Genomic DNA, 14,050 nt, shown 5'->3' on the forward strand with positions numbered 1-14,050 from the left:
CCTGGTTTGACCTAGTCAGGTTTGGTGTGTGCTCCTTCTTCTAACCTTTGTTAGAAGCTGCTGGCATTGGTGAGCCTGGAGATTTTACTAAGGGATGGTAGGCCTCTCTGGAGGTGGGGAGGGGAATTTGGAAGAGCTAGCCAGACTAAGTTATCTCCTCTCTGGGCCTCTCTATCTTTTGAATCAAGTCATGGTGCCTCGGGTGACTCTTTGCCTGCCAGCCACCATCTCTATCTGCCACACCCCACTCTTTCCCCGTACCCCACCCCCGTCAGCTTCCCGGCAGAATGGGAACTATATCCAGTGGGTGTTTTAATTGGCCATACCTTGACCAGAAGGTGTAGCCCAAATTACTTCACCCAACCTCAGTCTCTTCAAATCCATGGTCCCATCCGTCCATGGCCGCGAAACACCAACACGGAGTCTGGATCCGGGCTTCCTAAGTTGCAGTGTCACTCACAACTTTGGGGACAAGTACTCCTGATTATTTTATTGTAGGTGGGACCCCACGGGCCAAATTGTTTCATAGGGTTAGTTTTGATTCCAAATAAACCCTGTCCAGCATAGGGAGAGTGTGTTTTTTGAGAAAGCAGGGCCAAGCAGCGAGGCCCACCAGCAGCCACGAAGCGGCACAGTGCTGGGGCCCATTTCCCACGTCACAGAAACATGCTGCCATAAGCGTGGAGGTTTTTCCATTGGTTTTGGTGGGCAGCATTTATTTTGATTGTGTGCCCTACCACACTACCCTCTTAACAGAATACCCAAATATGGTTCAGCTCCACTTTGGGGGTCAGCGTCATCCACCCCATGGCTGACACATTTGTGCTGTCCTTGGGGAGCTTCCAGTGTGGGATCAGGAGCCTGGGTGCGTGCTCACGCCTGTGGCAGCTTCTTCGGGAGTTCTAGATGGTTATCATTCAGCTGAAGGGACCCTCGTTCCTCCACCGACAGCTCACGTGGGTGAATTCAGGTTGTGTGCACATCTGTGCAACTTCCCTTTCCTCCTCACAAGCTCACACCTAGAAAGAAGATTTCTGGCTTTTGGCATCTTCTCCGGCTGGGTTACAGTGCATCATCCGGCTGCAGCATTTTTTCTTCTCTCCCTTTACCTCCACACAGACTCAAAGCCCACAGTGGAGACGCTGGGACCCACCGTAAAGAGTGAAGAGACTACCACCCCATATCCCATGGAAGAGGATGCCACAGAGTGTGGGGAAAACTGCAGCTTTGAGGACGGTAAGGATTGGGACGGTCATCATATTTCATCTGGGGTGGCATGGGTATGGACCAGACGGATGGCCCCTGATCGGGCAAGAACTTGAGATACCTTGGGTTAGAGGTCCACGTGAACTTACAGAAGGCATCAGGGAGGTACAAATACTCAGAGGCCTGAGACAGTGGCTATTAGAGACACTTAGATATTGTAACAACTAGTGTAGCCCTACAGATACAAACCCACCGCTAAGGTAAGAATTGACGTAGTGAAAGGAAAATCATCCCCAGCCTAAGAAGTAACAGCAGCAACAGCTTTTCCTGTTGGGATGGGTCTCTGTGGTTACAGTCATATGAAGACCTGGTGTCTCTTTTAGGGGGAGGGTCATTGTCTGTGATAGCCAAGTTAGGCCATCCATTAACCAGGATCGATGCATTTCCCTGTGTCTTCACAATAATCTTGATTTAGGAAAGTGTCAACGGGGACGATTCTACCAGACTGCGTATCACACCTTCTATGTGTCACACCACACAGGCCAGGGGCAAAGGCAGGACGTGAGGTATCTTCAGCCAGTCCTTCAAAAACCCAAGGGCTCCTAGTTTTTTAGATCATCTCTTCACATGGGAAATCTTTATTACCCTCATTTTTGTCTTCAAAGCATATCCGAGTTAGATAAGTCAGTAATCGGAAGATCCCAAAGGCAAGTCCTATTTTTTTTTAATGCTACTGTTCAAGTTACCCTATATTAGGACATTACTGATCAGCCACAACTTTTACAACACCTGGCATTTTGGGGTTGGACTTTGAAGTTTGACAACCTCAATTTACAGTAAGTTACTGATCGCTATGTGTATTAAACAAAGCGAGGAAAGATTAGCAAGGAAGCTTGAGAAGGGATGTAAAGATGTAGATGACGGAGGAAACCCTGGAACCTGCTCACAGCCAGGGGGCAGCATAGGAAACTGTCTAGTGGTGTGAATGGCACATGCCTTTAATCCCAGCACTCGGGAGGCAGAGCCAGGAGGATCTCTGTGAGTTCGAGGCCAGCCCGGTCTACAGAGCGAGATTCAGGACAGGCACCAAAGCTACACAGAGAAACCCTGTCTTGAAAAAAATAAAAATAAAAAGAAGAGTGGGGGGAAAGCCAAAAATTAATGCTGAAATTGTGGGATTGAAAAATGATAATTAAATGCGTATGTTTTGGGGAGTGTGCTTTGGTATAGTGTGTGGGTAGGGAACACTGTTGGTCAGGGTTAGCTGAATACAAAATCTTGACATTTTAATGAACTTGTTTTAGTTTCATAATGAGAAGTGGAGAATCTTCCAAGACATCTCTGAGACAGCGAGAGCTGGAAATGAAACACACACGGAGTTTATGCATGGTATTAGATTCACAGAGTTAGCGTGTCAGGAGGCAGGGGAATGGGGAGCCCAGCGACACGGCCATCCAAAGGAAAATTTAAGGGTTCTGCTGCAAAATTTCAGAAGTTTATTTTTAATATAATTTTACCGTTTACAGTGGTTTGTTTGATTTGAGGTTTCTTTGATGGTCCCTCCCCTTCTTTTTAGTAAAAGATCTTCTTGTGGAATTTGGTTCCTGAGATACAGTATGCGTATAAACATTACAGAGGAATTATGGTATATTGAATTACTCTGTATTTTTGAATGGAAAAATAGACATGTGGAGAAATTGTGGAGAGAAGGGGTTGGTGAGGGCTATAGACTGACTTTCCCAAGCCACAGGTTGATGCTTCTGTGATGGGTTCCATGTGTTTCCTTTCCAGTCCAGCTGACTTTGGCTAAGGGTGGGCAAACATTAAATGTTCCCTCTAGGGAAGGCGGGACGCAAGTAGGGTCTGCTGGCAATCTGCGTCCTGCTGCTGAGATCAGCGGCACCCCTTGCCTCTAAGGCCAAGCACCCTCCACCCCATGGAGGGCAATTTGTCTCACCCAGCTGCTGTTGCCTTTAGACATCTTAACCAGCATTCTGAGCCTTCCCCGTGGAAATTCCTCTCTGGGAACTTGGGAAAGGAAGTGAACAGGCCAAAGACCCCACTTCCTCTGGGCTGCCCGCTTTGCCCACCCTTTTCCTGTGTGTCTGGCAAGTGTCCAGGTTTGGGTTCCCATTTTCCCTTTCCCCACCACGGTACCACCCCCACTTAATTCCAAGACTAGCATTAACTCATCCCGGGCTTTTAGATCTGGGTGGAACCCCAGAGAAAACCCACTTGGTTCTGCCTTTGGGCTCAGCTAGGTAAATCTCTAAAGTAGACAGGGTGAGCCATTATGTGGTCACTTTTTAGAGATTCCCAGAGAGCGTGTTCGTCACCACCCCTGGGATCCCAACCGTCAGGAGCTCAGCTCATGTGCTGCAGAGTAACTGGGGTCACAGTACTGACCCATCAAGCCTAGCCGATCAAACTACTTCCCATTTTACTCAGCTCTGAGCTGGGCAGCTCCAAGGATGACCCCCCCCACCCCTCCCACCCTACCCCCCCACCCCCCCCCCACCTTCGTTCTCACTCTTAACATGTCAGATTGCCCACCTGACAGTGCCCAACTATACCAGCCCCCTGAAATAAGAGATGTGTCACAAAGAGGTAAAGGATGGCATACAAGCCAGCCTTGTTTCTGAGGTCACTTTCTCGGCCTCAGCCAGAAGTTCCCTGGCATTCAGGTCTCTCTGGGTGCTAGCAGGCTGCCCCATCGCTTCTGAGAGCCAGGCTGGCAGGAGTTGAGATGATCCTCTTGGGGAGCCAGTGAGGCAGTGGGGAGACATTCTTCTCTGGCATTTTAGGGAGCAGCAATGTTCACATGTGTCTGCTCTCCGAGGTAGCCAGAGGAGGCTGGTTAGAGCCCGAAGCCATTTGGTGGCCTCATTTGTAATTGCTTACTATGGGAACCACTGGCAGACTTGGCTTCCATGCCTGGGAAGGAGGAGACCAAAGCCTGACCCGAAAGTCAGGGATCGCCAAGATGAGTGAAGTGCACGGGCAAAGGGGACCCCTTCTTTCCCTGCTTCGTACTCAGGCCTTGGCAGCCATTGAAATGGCATCGCTGTGGCTGGACGCTGGGCCCGCTTCGTTGGCCTGCCTTTGCTTACTTTTCTTCTCCTTTTAGACAAAGACTTGCAACTCCCTTCGGGATTCAACTGCAACTTTGACTTCCCCGAAGAGCCCTGTGGTTGGATGTACGACCATGCCAAGTGGCTCCGAAGCACCTGGATGGGTAGTGCCAGCCCCGAGGACCGAACATTTCCAGGTAAGGCAGTGGAGGCAGCCTGTGAAAGATGGAGAGAAGGCCAGCAGCACATGGTTTTCGTCCCGACTCCCTTGCAAGCTTCGTAGCTTCCCACCACAGGGCAGTTTTCTGCTCCTGGCCCACAAACCACCACAGACGTCCACGCGCGCGCGCGCGGGCGGGCGCACACACTGGCTGGTCGGTGGTTCCTAGCCCACTCAGGATATTTCAGCCCATCTTGAAGCTGCTAGCGAGAAAGTGAAGCCAGGATCCATGAGAGAAAGAAGCCATTGGGAGGTCCTTTAGGAGATGCTGGGAATCCACTAGTGTCCCCTTGTCCCCCTAGCCAGCACTGGCAACTATGGTCACATGGCCTCTTGTCAACAACAAGGTATTGTTCCCAAAAGTTGCTCATTGGGAAACGGCTGCCCTTGATTCTGACTCATAGCTCTGTGGTTACCGCCGCTCCAGGACTGAAATGCTGCCATGCACAGGGTGTGACGCCGTGGATGGGATGCCCAACGGGTGTGTCTTAGCAAAGAGCCAGCCAACCGTCTTTTGGCCCCCAAAAGCCAGATCTCAGAAACCCATCCTGGCACTGTAGATAGACATGGTTTTTAGCCCCTGTGAACAAGGAGGAAACAAAGCGGGCTGCTGGTTCTGCCCTCACCTGCCCTAACAGTTGCCTTCTGGAGATGTTTTAGCAATAGGCTTTCCAGGGATTGAAACAAAAATCCCAAACTTGCTCCATGAGGTGTGCCTCATTCCATGGTAAAAAATACTCTCCCCACAGTTCAGTGAGTCACAGACATAGGAGGCAGAGCTGAGACCCGCAGTAGGGGGCTTGGGGAGTGTATTTCCACGGTACAGATACAGAATATACTGAAATGACTAGGAAATGTTGAGTTGGGGGTGTTTATTATTTTCCTTTTTAATGTAATTGATTATAGCCCTATGTCATTTAATTTTTAATAACGATTATATTTAATTGGCTTGTAAAGCTCCAGAATTTAACAAGTGGCGGTCACAAGCCAGTATGCCTTGGTCCAAAACACTCTGATTAGCTTTCAGTTTTCACACACCTCCTGCCTGGACCTCAGATGCCCATAAATAAGCCTGGGGGAGAACAGGGGGTTATTTCTGGAAATTTAGCAGGCTGAATGTTGGTGGAGTACTCTGGGAAAAGGCTAGAAAATGAAAGAGGAGGGACCCCCCCACACACATATTGGCTTCCTCAGAGCTGCCCTCACCCCAAGTGCTGATGGTGCCTCCCATCCCTAGGAGTTCAAGGAGGGAGGAAAGCTCTAGAAGATCACTGGGGGCCAGTCTCCTGCCATCGCCCACACTTGCTTTCCCAGAGGGTCACAGCGTCCGCTCTGAAGAAAAACATTTTCATATTTCAAGTGTTTATCTCTTCAGCCTTTGAGTGCCGGCTCAGAGAGATTTGTATCTGAGGATCACCACAGCCTCAGGCTCAGGAGGGAGAGCACTTACCCCAGTCCCAGCTCTAATCCCCCTCCCCCTCTCACTCTCTGCAATAATGTTTAATTAATATAATGAGCCTCCTGCACGTTGGGGGAAAAAAATACTTATTTTTATAACCCAGCCTGCATTTTTCATTTCATTTTCTCTCCTTTGAGACTGGGTCCAATTAATTGGTGGTTTTTCCCAGCCCCCATCTTCGTCTGAATGTAAGAAAGGTGAATGGCGTATATATGTATATGTGTTTGGATTTTTGTCTGAATGAGAGATAGGGATTGGGGGGTGAAGCTTGTAAGGTGCAGCTCGGCTGAGGCACTTTGAATAAAGGGTTGTACACAGGGACTCTCGGGGCTGGGGGAGGGCAGGAGGATTTATCATTTCTTATCCAGGGTCCACTTTTAGGCCTTTCTAATCCTTGGGCCTGCCTTTCCTGTGTTTCTAAAAGGGTTTCCTCTGAGGGTGTCTGAGGCTAGCCCTACCTAGGCTACAAGGCCACCAGTGAGCAAGTAGTTCTGGTACAGCTCACGTCACCTCCCCTCTGCCATAGCCCGTTGTCCTGCACCTCCCCACCACTTTGTTCAGACTCCACCCTCACCTGAATGCCTGGTCCCTTGACCCTTGCTCCTGGTTGGAAATTATAGTCTTCGTCTTCATGTCAACTGATTCATTACACTCTGCAGTTTGGGAAGGCTTTTCGGAGCAGGCTAAGGAAGGGGACATCACTCCAACCTTTGGCTGAATAGATGGGGACCGAAAGAAAATCAGGGCCATGAGGAACTACTGGGTCTAGTGTTGAGAAGGAAATGGTTATTCTCCTTTTCCAGAGCATCACTGAGGTTTAGGACCGCGACACTTGTGACCTGACTCCAGGAAACAAAGTCACAGTGTTGTTCTCAGAACCCTTCCCTTTATCCTCGGATGATTAAAAAAAAAAAAAACCATCTTCTCCATTTCCCACTGTTCTGCTTACAAAACTCCACATCACACTGTAAACATAAAATAGACACCTTTCTGTTTGGGGTGGTCCCTTCTTGTTTTAAAAAAAGATGGGGGGGGGCGCTGAGGGAAGTAGTTGGGAGAAAGGAAACAGCTGTGCTGGACTTGGGGCGGGGACAGTGCTAATGTGTGCAGCTTGGCTGGCGCCTGGCCCCAAGCCTGAAAGCCACTGTGTCACCCTACTTTGCTCTTCCGCAAAGAGACCAGACCCATTGTTCTCCGGAAGTGTGCCACATGCTTCATCCCCTTCGTAAGGAGGTAAACGGAAGTCATTGCATTTTGGAAAGGAGGCATCTCAGTGGACTGCCCAGGAGGTGGGGATGAAGGGAAAGCGGGGCGGGGTGAGCTAGCCATGTTGAAACACAACACAGACCCGGTTGATCACAAGTGTCCATGGAAACTACTTGCATTGCTTAGATATTTTTCTGATTGAGTTGTTTTCTCGTGTTTTTCTCGTTCCTTTTTCTGCTCCCTTTTAAGTCCGCAATTAGTTCTGTTCCTTTGGGCTGGTGGTAATGGTTGCTCTGGGCTGACAAGACACCCACTGGTTTCATTCCACTGCTTTTGTTTTTCAACATCGTCTTTCAAGCCGCTCAGAATTTCTGTTTTTAGCTCTTGTGGCTGTGCTGCCTAGAGTGTGATCATACCAACCCCCCCCACCCCCCACGAGGGAGCGGGGATGTGTTCCAAACTCAGTGACCCCTGGTGGTAGCAGTGGAGCCTGTTCTGCCCTGACCAGCCACTTTGCCTTCCCTCTGAAGCTACAGTGACAAAGTGTGCTCTTAAACACTCATAAACAGAGTTCCGTGAATGATTAGAGTTGGGTCTATAAAGGTACCCAGCTCTCCCGTGTTGGGTAAGGAGCCCCCAGCTGTGGCTATTTCTATCATAATTTTAAGGAGTTAAAATTGTTTCAGCTGATTCTTCAGCTCTGCTCCGACACTGGTCCTCTTCCACGGAGGCAGGGGCCGCACTGTCCATACGTGGAACACGTCAGCATCACAGTACCGTATTAGACAATACTGCCATGGCATCTTTGGACACTAGCCCCGGAACGAGCCCCCAATCCTTGGTGAGGCTTCCGTAACTTGGTTTAGTGAAAACCAAGAAGCAAGAAGTTAGGGAGATGGATTTGCCTGAGTCGGTTCTGGAAGTGTTGTACTTGATGGCTGCGTATTTTCCTGTGTATGCTACTCTGTCTCCCTCAGCAACCATGGGGAAATAACCAAGGAGCATAGCATTAAGGGCTATTTGGTGGTCACACAGAAATAGTGTACTAAGTAAATAGTAATACCGATAGTATTGATAGCTGTTGTTGTTATAACCATTATTATTATCAAGAACAAGATAAGACCTGGGCCTGATGGTGTCGGCATGTAATCTCAGCTACTTGAGAGACTCGGGCAGGAGGACTGAAAGTTTAAGATCTGCCTGGGCTACAGAGTGAGTTCAAAACCAGCTTAGGCAGCTCAGCAAGACCCTATCCTAAAAGGCAAAGAAAAATGAGAGCTGAGGTTGTAGCTTAGGGACAGAGTGCTTGCCTAGCATCTGGGAGTGCCTGGGTTCAATCCTGAGCACCACTGCGGGGAGGAGAGGGGGAAAGAGGAGAAGGAGATAAGACCAGAGATTAACAGGATTCTGCCCAGGCAGCCTCCTGATGGTGATCCAAGTGTGATCTGGAACGTGTGCTCTTTCACTCTGGAATATGTGTGCTCTTTTAAACATTGATTGACCTTGTGAAGGGCGATTACAGTGTTCCTTTACTTCACTGACTAAAACCCATGAAAGCATCTAAAGAAAACAGGCAAAGCCTCCTTGGACTAGGGCACCATTGTGAAGGGAGCTTTGCCCGGCTTACGGCAGGGATTGAGACAACAGCGCCTTTGCTCGGGGTTCAAAGGCAAGCTCAAGTGGGAGAAGCCAAGAATCTAAACATTCAGGGTTTACACATGTTGGCTGTCCCTTCCAATGTGGGTAGTTGACCCTGTTAATTTCTCACTGGGGTTGTTTCGATGCAGACTCGGTTGCTGATAAACTCCAGCAGAGTGGGAGACCAGAGCCCTGATGATAAAGGGAACTGTGCTGAAGTGTGTTTGGTACAAGTACATAGAGAAATCAAAGGAAATCATTGATGGATGAGCTCACAATGGGCTTGATTTTTGACAGTAAGCTAGCCATGACTCTGAATTTAAAAATCTCTCTCTGAGCTCAAAAGATCAGATGGCAGCTGGCAACCCAGATACTCGAATGGCCTCAGTTCAGTGGTTCTCAACAGTTTCTCGTACTGTGGCGACCCCCAATCATAAAATTATTTTCGTTGCTACTTCGGAACTATAATTTTGCTACTGTTATGAATCGTAATGTCAATATCTGATTTGCCATCCCCTTGAAAGGATCCTTCAACCTCCCCAAAGGGGTCTAGACCCACAAGTTGAAAACCACTGCCTCCAACTGAATCGCCTTCAGAGGAGGTTGCTGTTGGTTTGGCTGGGGCATAGCCCTTGCAAATTCAGGGGCAGAAAACTGGGGCTTTGGACCTTGATAGACTATTAAAGGGTAGGAAGAGCTGCGGTAAAAACAATAGTCAAGGGATAATTTCAACTAGAAAAGGAACGGATGGAGACCTCCTGTAAGATGGGAGGAAAACATCCCCGGCTTTGTGGAAAAGATGACAGAAGAGAGAAGCTGCTATCTATCCAGTTTTTCTGAAAATCACGAAGGACCGAGTTGATAACGAGGCGTCAGAATAAGAACAGAGCTATCTAGAAGGCAGGACTGTATGTGGAAGCTGACACATCCCCCCCCCCAAAAAAAAACCCCACATCTCCAGGTAGCTGCCTGCAAGGACTGGCCAGGCTGAAAACTTCAATGTCTGTGGAATGTTCTATCATAAACCTTGAAAACATCCTGCTGAGTTCATCCAAAGTCAGTGTTTCCCTTAACGGGTTGTTAATTTGAGGACCTTAGCGGAGATAGACTGACCTTGGGAGGCCAGCTGAGGGGCTGACTCATGTTTTAAGTATGACCTATACTAAGAGACTGCATCTCCTGCTTCGCGAAATATTCTTTCAGATGGTGGGTCTAGTAGGAGGACAAGATGCTAGCCAGGAGATGTGTGCGAGGGACAGATGGTGTGCTTGGCTTTGCGATAGCCAGGAGGCTCAAGCTGGTGATTTATTTTAGGGTTGGTGAAAGGGGAGTGGACACAATTGAATTCATCGCCATTGGGCCAACCTCAGTCACGTGTCCACAGGACACTCAAGCAGCGGAAGCCAGATGGGACCATAAATCGCCAGGTGAAATATCCAGAGACGCTTCTTGAGACGGCGTCAGGTGAAGCGCCTGAATGACCCTGGCCTCTGCACTTCCTCTCTGCCCTTTCGAACCCGTGTTGTTCTTTCCCATCTGATTGTTTTTCTCTGTCTCATTGGCAACAACAGACTTTCTGAGTCAAAGGATGCAGCAAGATGCCTCCCAAATAGGTCAGGTCAGGTTCTCTTTCGGCAATACTGAGTGTATTTCCTTTCCACTCTCTTTTTGTTGGATGCTACCTGTTGCCAGTATCCTAGCCATCAAACACACAACAAGAAGGCAACTTCCAGCAGGCAGGGCTGGGTCTTCGCTGGCCAGGTGTCATATATTAGGGCAAATTTTTGACAATCCAAAGGGTTCCTCCCTAATGACCAAGGAAATTCACAAAACAAGCCTGTCCCCAGGCTCTGCCAACCCTTTTTTCTATCAGGTAGCTGGCAACCACTGTGAACTTCCTTAGTATCTAGCCAGCCGTGGTAGGCCGTAAGTTGGGATGTTTCTGAATGGTCTTCACTTTCAGAGTGCGTTCAATCTCAGTATCTTGTATGCATGTCAGGACTTAGGAGAGATGAAGTACTTAGCTCCGAAGGGTCCATGGAGACCTACGAAGACCCAGGAAAGGGACAGTTAAAGGGACTAGGGTTGTGTTTCCCCATGAAGTGCAGACTAACAGTCTCGACTCTCTCTGTCTCTCTCTCTCTCTCTGTCTCTCTCTCTCTCTCTCTGTCTCTCTCTCTCTCTGTCTCTCTCTCTCTCTCTCTGTCTCTCTCTGTCTCTCTCTCTCTCCCCATCCTTCCCTCGCTACCTCTCTTCTTCCCTCCCACCTCCTCTTAGTGAGTGTGTGTGTGTGTGTGTGTGTGTGTGTGTGTGTGTGTGTGTACCACAGTGCACAACCTCTGATGTCAGTCCTTACCTTGTATCTTGTTTGAGACAGTGTTTGTTTGCTAGTGTATCTCAGGCTAGCCCCGAAGCTCCCATTGCTTCTCCTGTATCTTCCGCCCATCTCCACGTAGGGAGGGATACATTACAGGTAGATTTACGGACTCGTGATTTTACCTCAGTTCTGGGGACCTGAACTTGGGTCATCAGGCTTGTGAGGCAAACGCCTTATTTCCTTAGCCAACCGCCCAGCCCCCTGGACTTCTTAATACCTTATGAGTCAAAATGCTTCTAAGTCAGAGGACAGAAACTGACTGCCCTCCATCAGGGATGGATGGAGGAAATGTGTCCACAGGACAGCAGGAGATGTCAAACTGAGTTTGAGATGTTCCTGACAGTTGAGGTTGTAGCCTGCAGAACACATTGCCAGTGTGGTCTGTGAAGGACCTTTCTGAAGGGAAGGGTGGATGGCGTGGTGACGGGGTGTTTCTGAATACCTCCTCTGGCCCATGCTAGTAGTCACGTGGGGGCCCACTCTGACGTTTTATTGCATCTTCTATAGATGGTCACAGAAGATCTGTAGTGAGTAGTATGTGATGGACAGCTAGGAGCTGGCTGGTTCCTGGAGTTGGGACAGATCTTGGAAATCATCTTATTTCAAAGACTGTCAACCCCCCCCCTCAGGTTAACCTATTCTTCCTTTAGCGTCTTGCACCGACTTCCCCAGGTTAATGGTGGTCTTTGGCCTGTGGGAGGAACTGTGTAGAGTGGCCTGTGGGAGGAACTGTGTAGAGTGGCTGATCTCTTACTATAGCCCTGTTACCATGTAAAGTGCTTTACAGGGCCCATTCTTACAGCCTTGTGCAGTAATACCACTATTATATCCATTGTACAGATGGAAAGACTAAGGCTTTCAAAGGTTTAGAGCCTCTGGCCAGGATTCCACCCCAGGTGACAACAAGCGAGCAAATTGACTCAGTCCCGTTTGGGTTCAGATCCTGCTTTCATCACTCTGTGGCATTGGTCCTGGAAAGATGATCTCACATCTCTGAGCCTCAGTTTCCTTTCTGAAAATGGAGAAAATTAGCTTGATGTGGAGTAGGGCATGTTTCCAACCCCAGGATTTGAGAGGAGCGGGCAGGAAAATCATGAATTCAGTGCCAGCCAAGCTACTTAGCAGGACCTGGGAGGGGGCAGGGGGTGGGGTAGATACTGACATTACCCGTGGCATGGGGATGGACAAGAATCAAGAATCCTAAGGGCAGAGTTATGGATGCTGCAATGGCACACAGTATCCGTTCCATTCGACCATCCTTATCCTCTGCTTTTTTTTTTTTTCTCCCATTCCTTGAGCTTTTCCTGGTCCGAGTCTTCCCTTCATGGTGTCCCTGGTTCTAATCAGGCCTCTCTCAGTGACAGGCAGGGATGTTTTGCAGCTCAGCATCCCTCTGACTGATGTCGCCTGCTAATTCCTTACATTTACATATCATCTTTCTTCCCCTGAGCTCATAGCACTTAACAGACAAGTGGGGCACAAATGATTTAACTAAGTGAAATCCAGAGGCCTGCTTGTCTGGAGACTCTGCAAACTCGTGGATTAGCTCAGATGTCAGCGCTGAATTATGATCCTTAGCTGCTCGCGCTTTAGCACGCCACCAGCATTAACTCGGTTCTTGCCGGGGTCCTGTAAATCATGCATAGTGATTATCAGCCTATTGTGAGAGGAGGGAGGGGAGAGGGAAGGAGAAAGGAGGGGCTCTGGAGGCTCTGGAGGCTCTGGGAGCTCGCTGGGAAACCTTTGGCCTGGTTGAGTTCTAATGACAGGGTGAGTAGGCAAGATAGACCCGGATAAAATCCTTGCAGCCTGCCATTTCACACCCCCACACACATTTGGCTTTCCCAGTCGTAACCATCCTGCTATGATGCCTTCGCTTAAGAATGCAAATTCACACAAGTGACAGAATTTCCGCCAAGCAATTCTCAGGCAGCAAGTGGGTCTTATTTGTGAAACTGTGAAGGGAGAAGGCTGAATGCGAAGTCTCTCAAATGTGCTTTCCTTTATAGGTGGGGTGGAAAGAGTAAGAGCTTGGAAGTCACAGGAGCCCAGGGGGTCAGGGGGACCCTCACCGGCATGCGGGTCTACCGGAGAGCCTCCACAGGTTACCCTGGTGTTGGGCTGCTTCACCTTTGAAAGGGGGCTGCTGGTTCAGGAAACCAGAGGCGATGGCGAAGGGATTACATGAATCTGAAGGCTTGCCAGAGGCTAGCAGACTCTGCCTCTCTCCTCATTCTTTTTTCTCTCTGCGTTTGTCATTCACTCATTTACTCATTCATGAAACCGAATTTCCCCGAGTAGCGTGATGATATACGTGGGACTAAGGAAAGGCGAAACATGCAGCATTAAACATAACATGTGCAAGACCATCTGAGATAGGAGACTGTCCGATGGCCCAGCAGGCAAAGGTGCTTGCCACAAAACCCGATGGCTGGAGTTCAGTCCCTGGAAAGCCACGTGGTAGAAAGGAAGAGCCAACTCCTGCAAAGGCTCCCCTGACCTCCATGTGTGCACTGTGCCACACTCATATGCACAATCACATGCACACACGTGAGCATGCGCACACACCCACACCTTAAATAAATAAAAAAAAAAATTTAAAAATCTTGTATGGCAAGCAAGATACATTATGACCCAGTTAAGAGTGCCAGGTAGTGGGTAGTTGCCATGGAAAATGGCCTCAACTCCTTTTGAGTAGTTAACCAATGCTAGAGTTGTTGAGAAAGTGCGGGTGACTATGACATGTGCCGGAATGGTTAGAAGAGCTGGGCTGTGTGGAGAAGAGGAGGTAACGGGAGGTACAGGCAAGCTCAGACAGTGAGGCAGCAGGCCCAGAGGAAGCCGGGTTTGCCTCAGAGAAGGACTGCGAGGTT

The 14,050-nt window shown here is 49.0% G+C and overlaps 1 protein-coding gene across 3 annotated transcripts in view; it reads left to right on the plus strand.

Annotated features, from left to right (window-relative positions):
- The window catches only part of Nrp2 (neuropilin 2), a 120,436-nt gene that overhangs the window by 69,397 nt on the left and 36,989 nt on the right, over positions 1 to 14,050 (plus strand). For all 3 annotated transcript variants that reach the window (XM_052749632.1, XM_052749633.1, XM_052749634.1), the window contains exons 11-12: positions 1,120 to 1,236; positions 4,334 to 4,474. In XM_052749632.1, the coding sequence (XP_052605592.1) occupies positions 1,120 to 1,236; positions 4,334 to 4,474 (258 nt within the window). The remainder of the gene's footprint in view (positions 1 to 1,119; positions 1,237 to 4,333; positions 4,475 to 14,050) is intronic.

The sequence above is a fragment of the Peromyscus californicus genome, unplaced genomic scaffold (genome assembly GCF_007827085.1).
Source record: "Peromyscus californicus insignis strain IS unplaced genomic scaffold, ASM782708v3 Scaffold_21__1_contigs__length_65335640, whole genome shotgun sequence".
Lineage (NCBI taxonomy): Eukaryota > Metazoa > Chordata > Mammalia > Rodentia > Cricetidae > Peromyscus > Peromyscus californicus.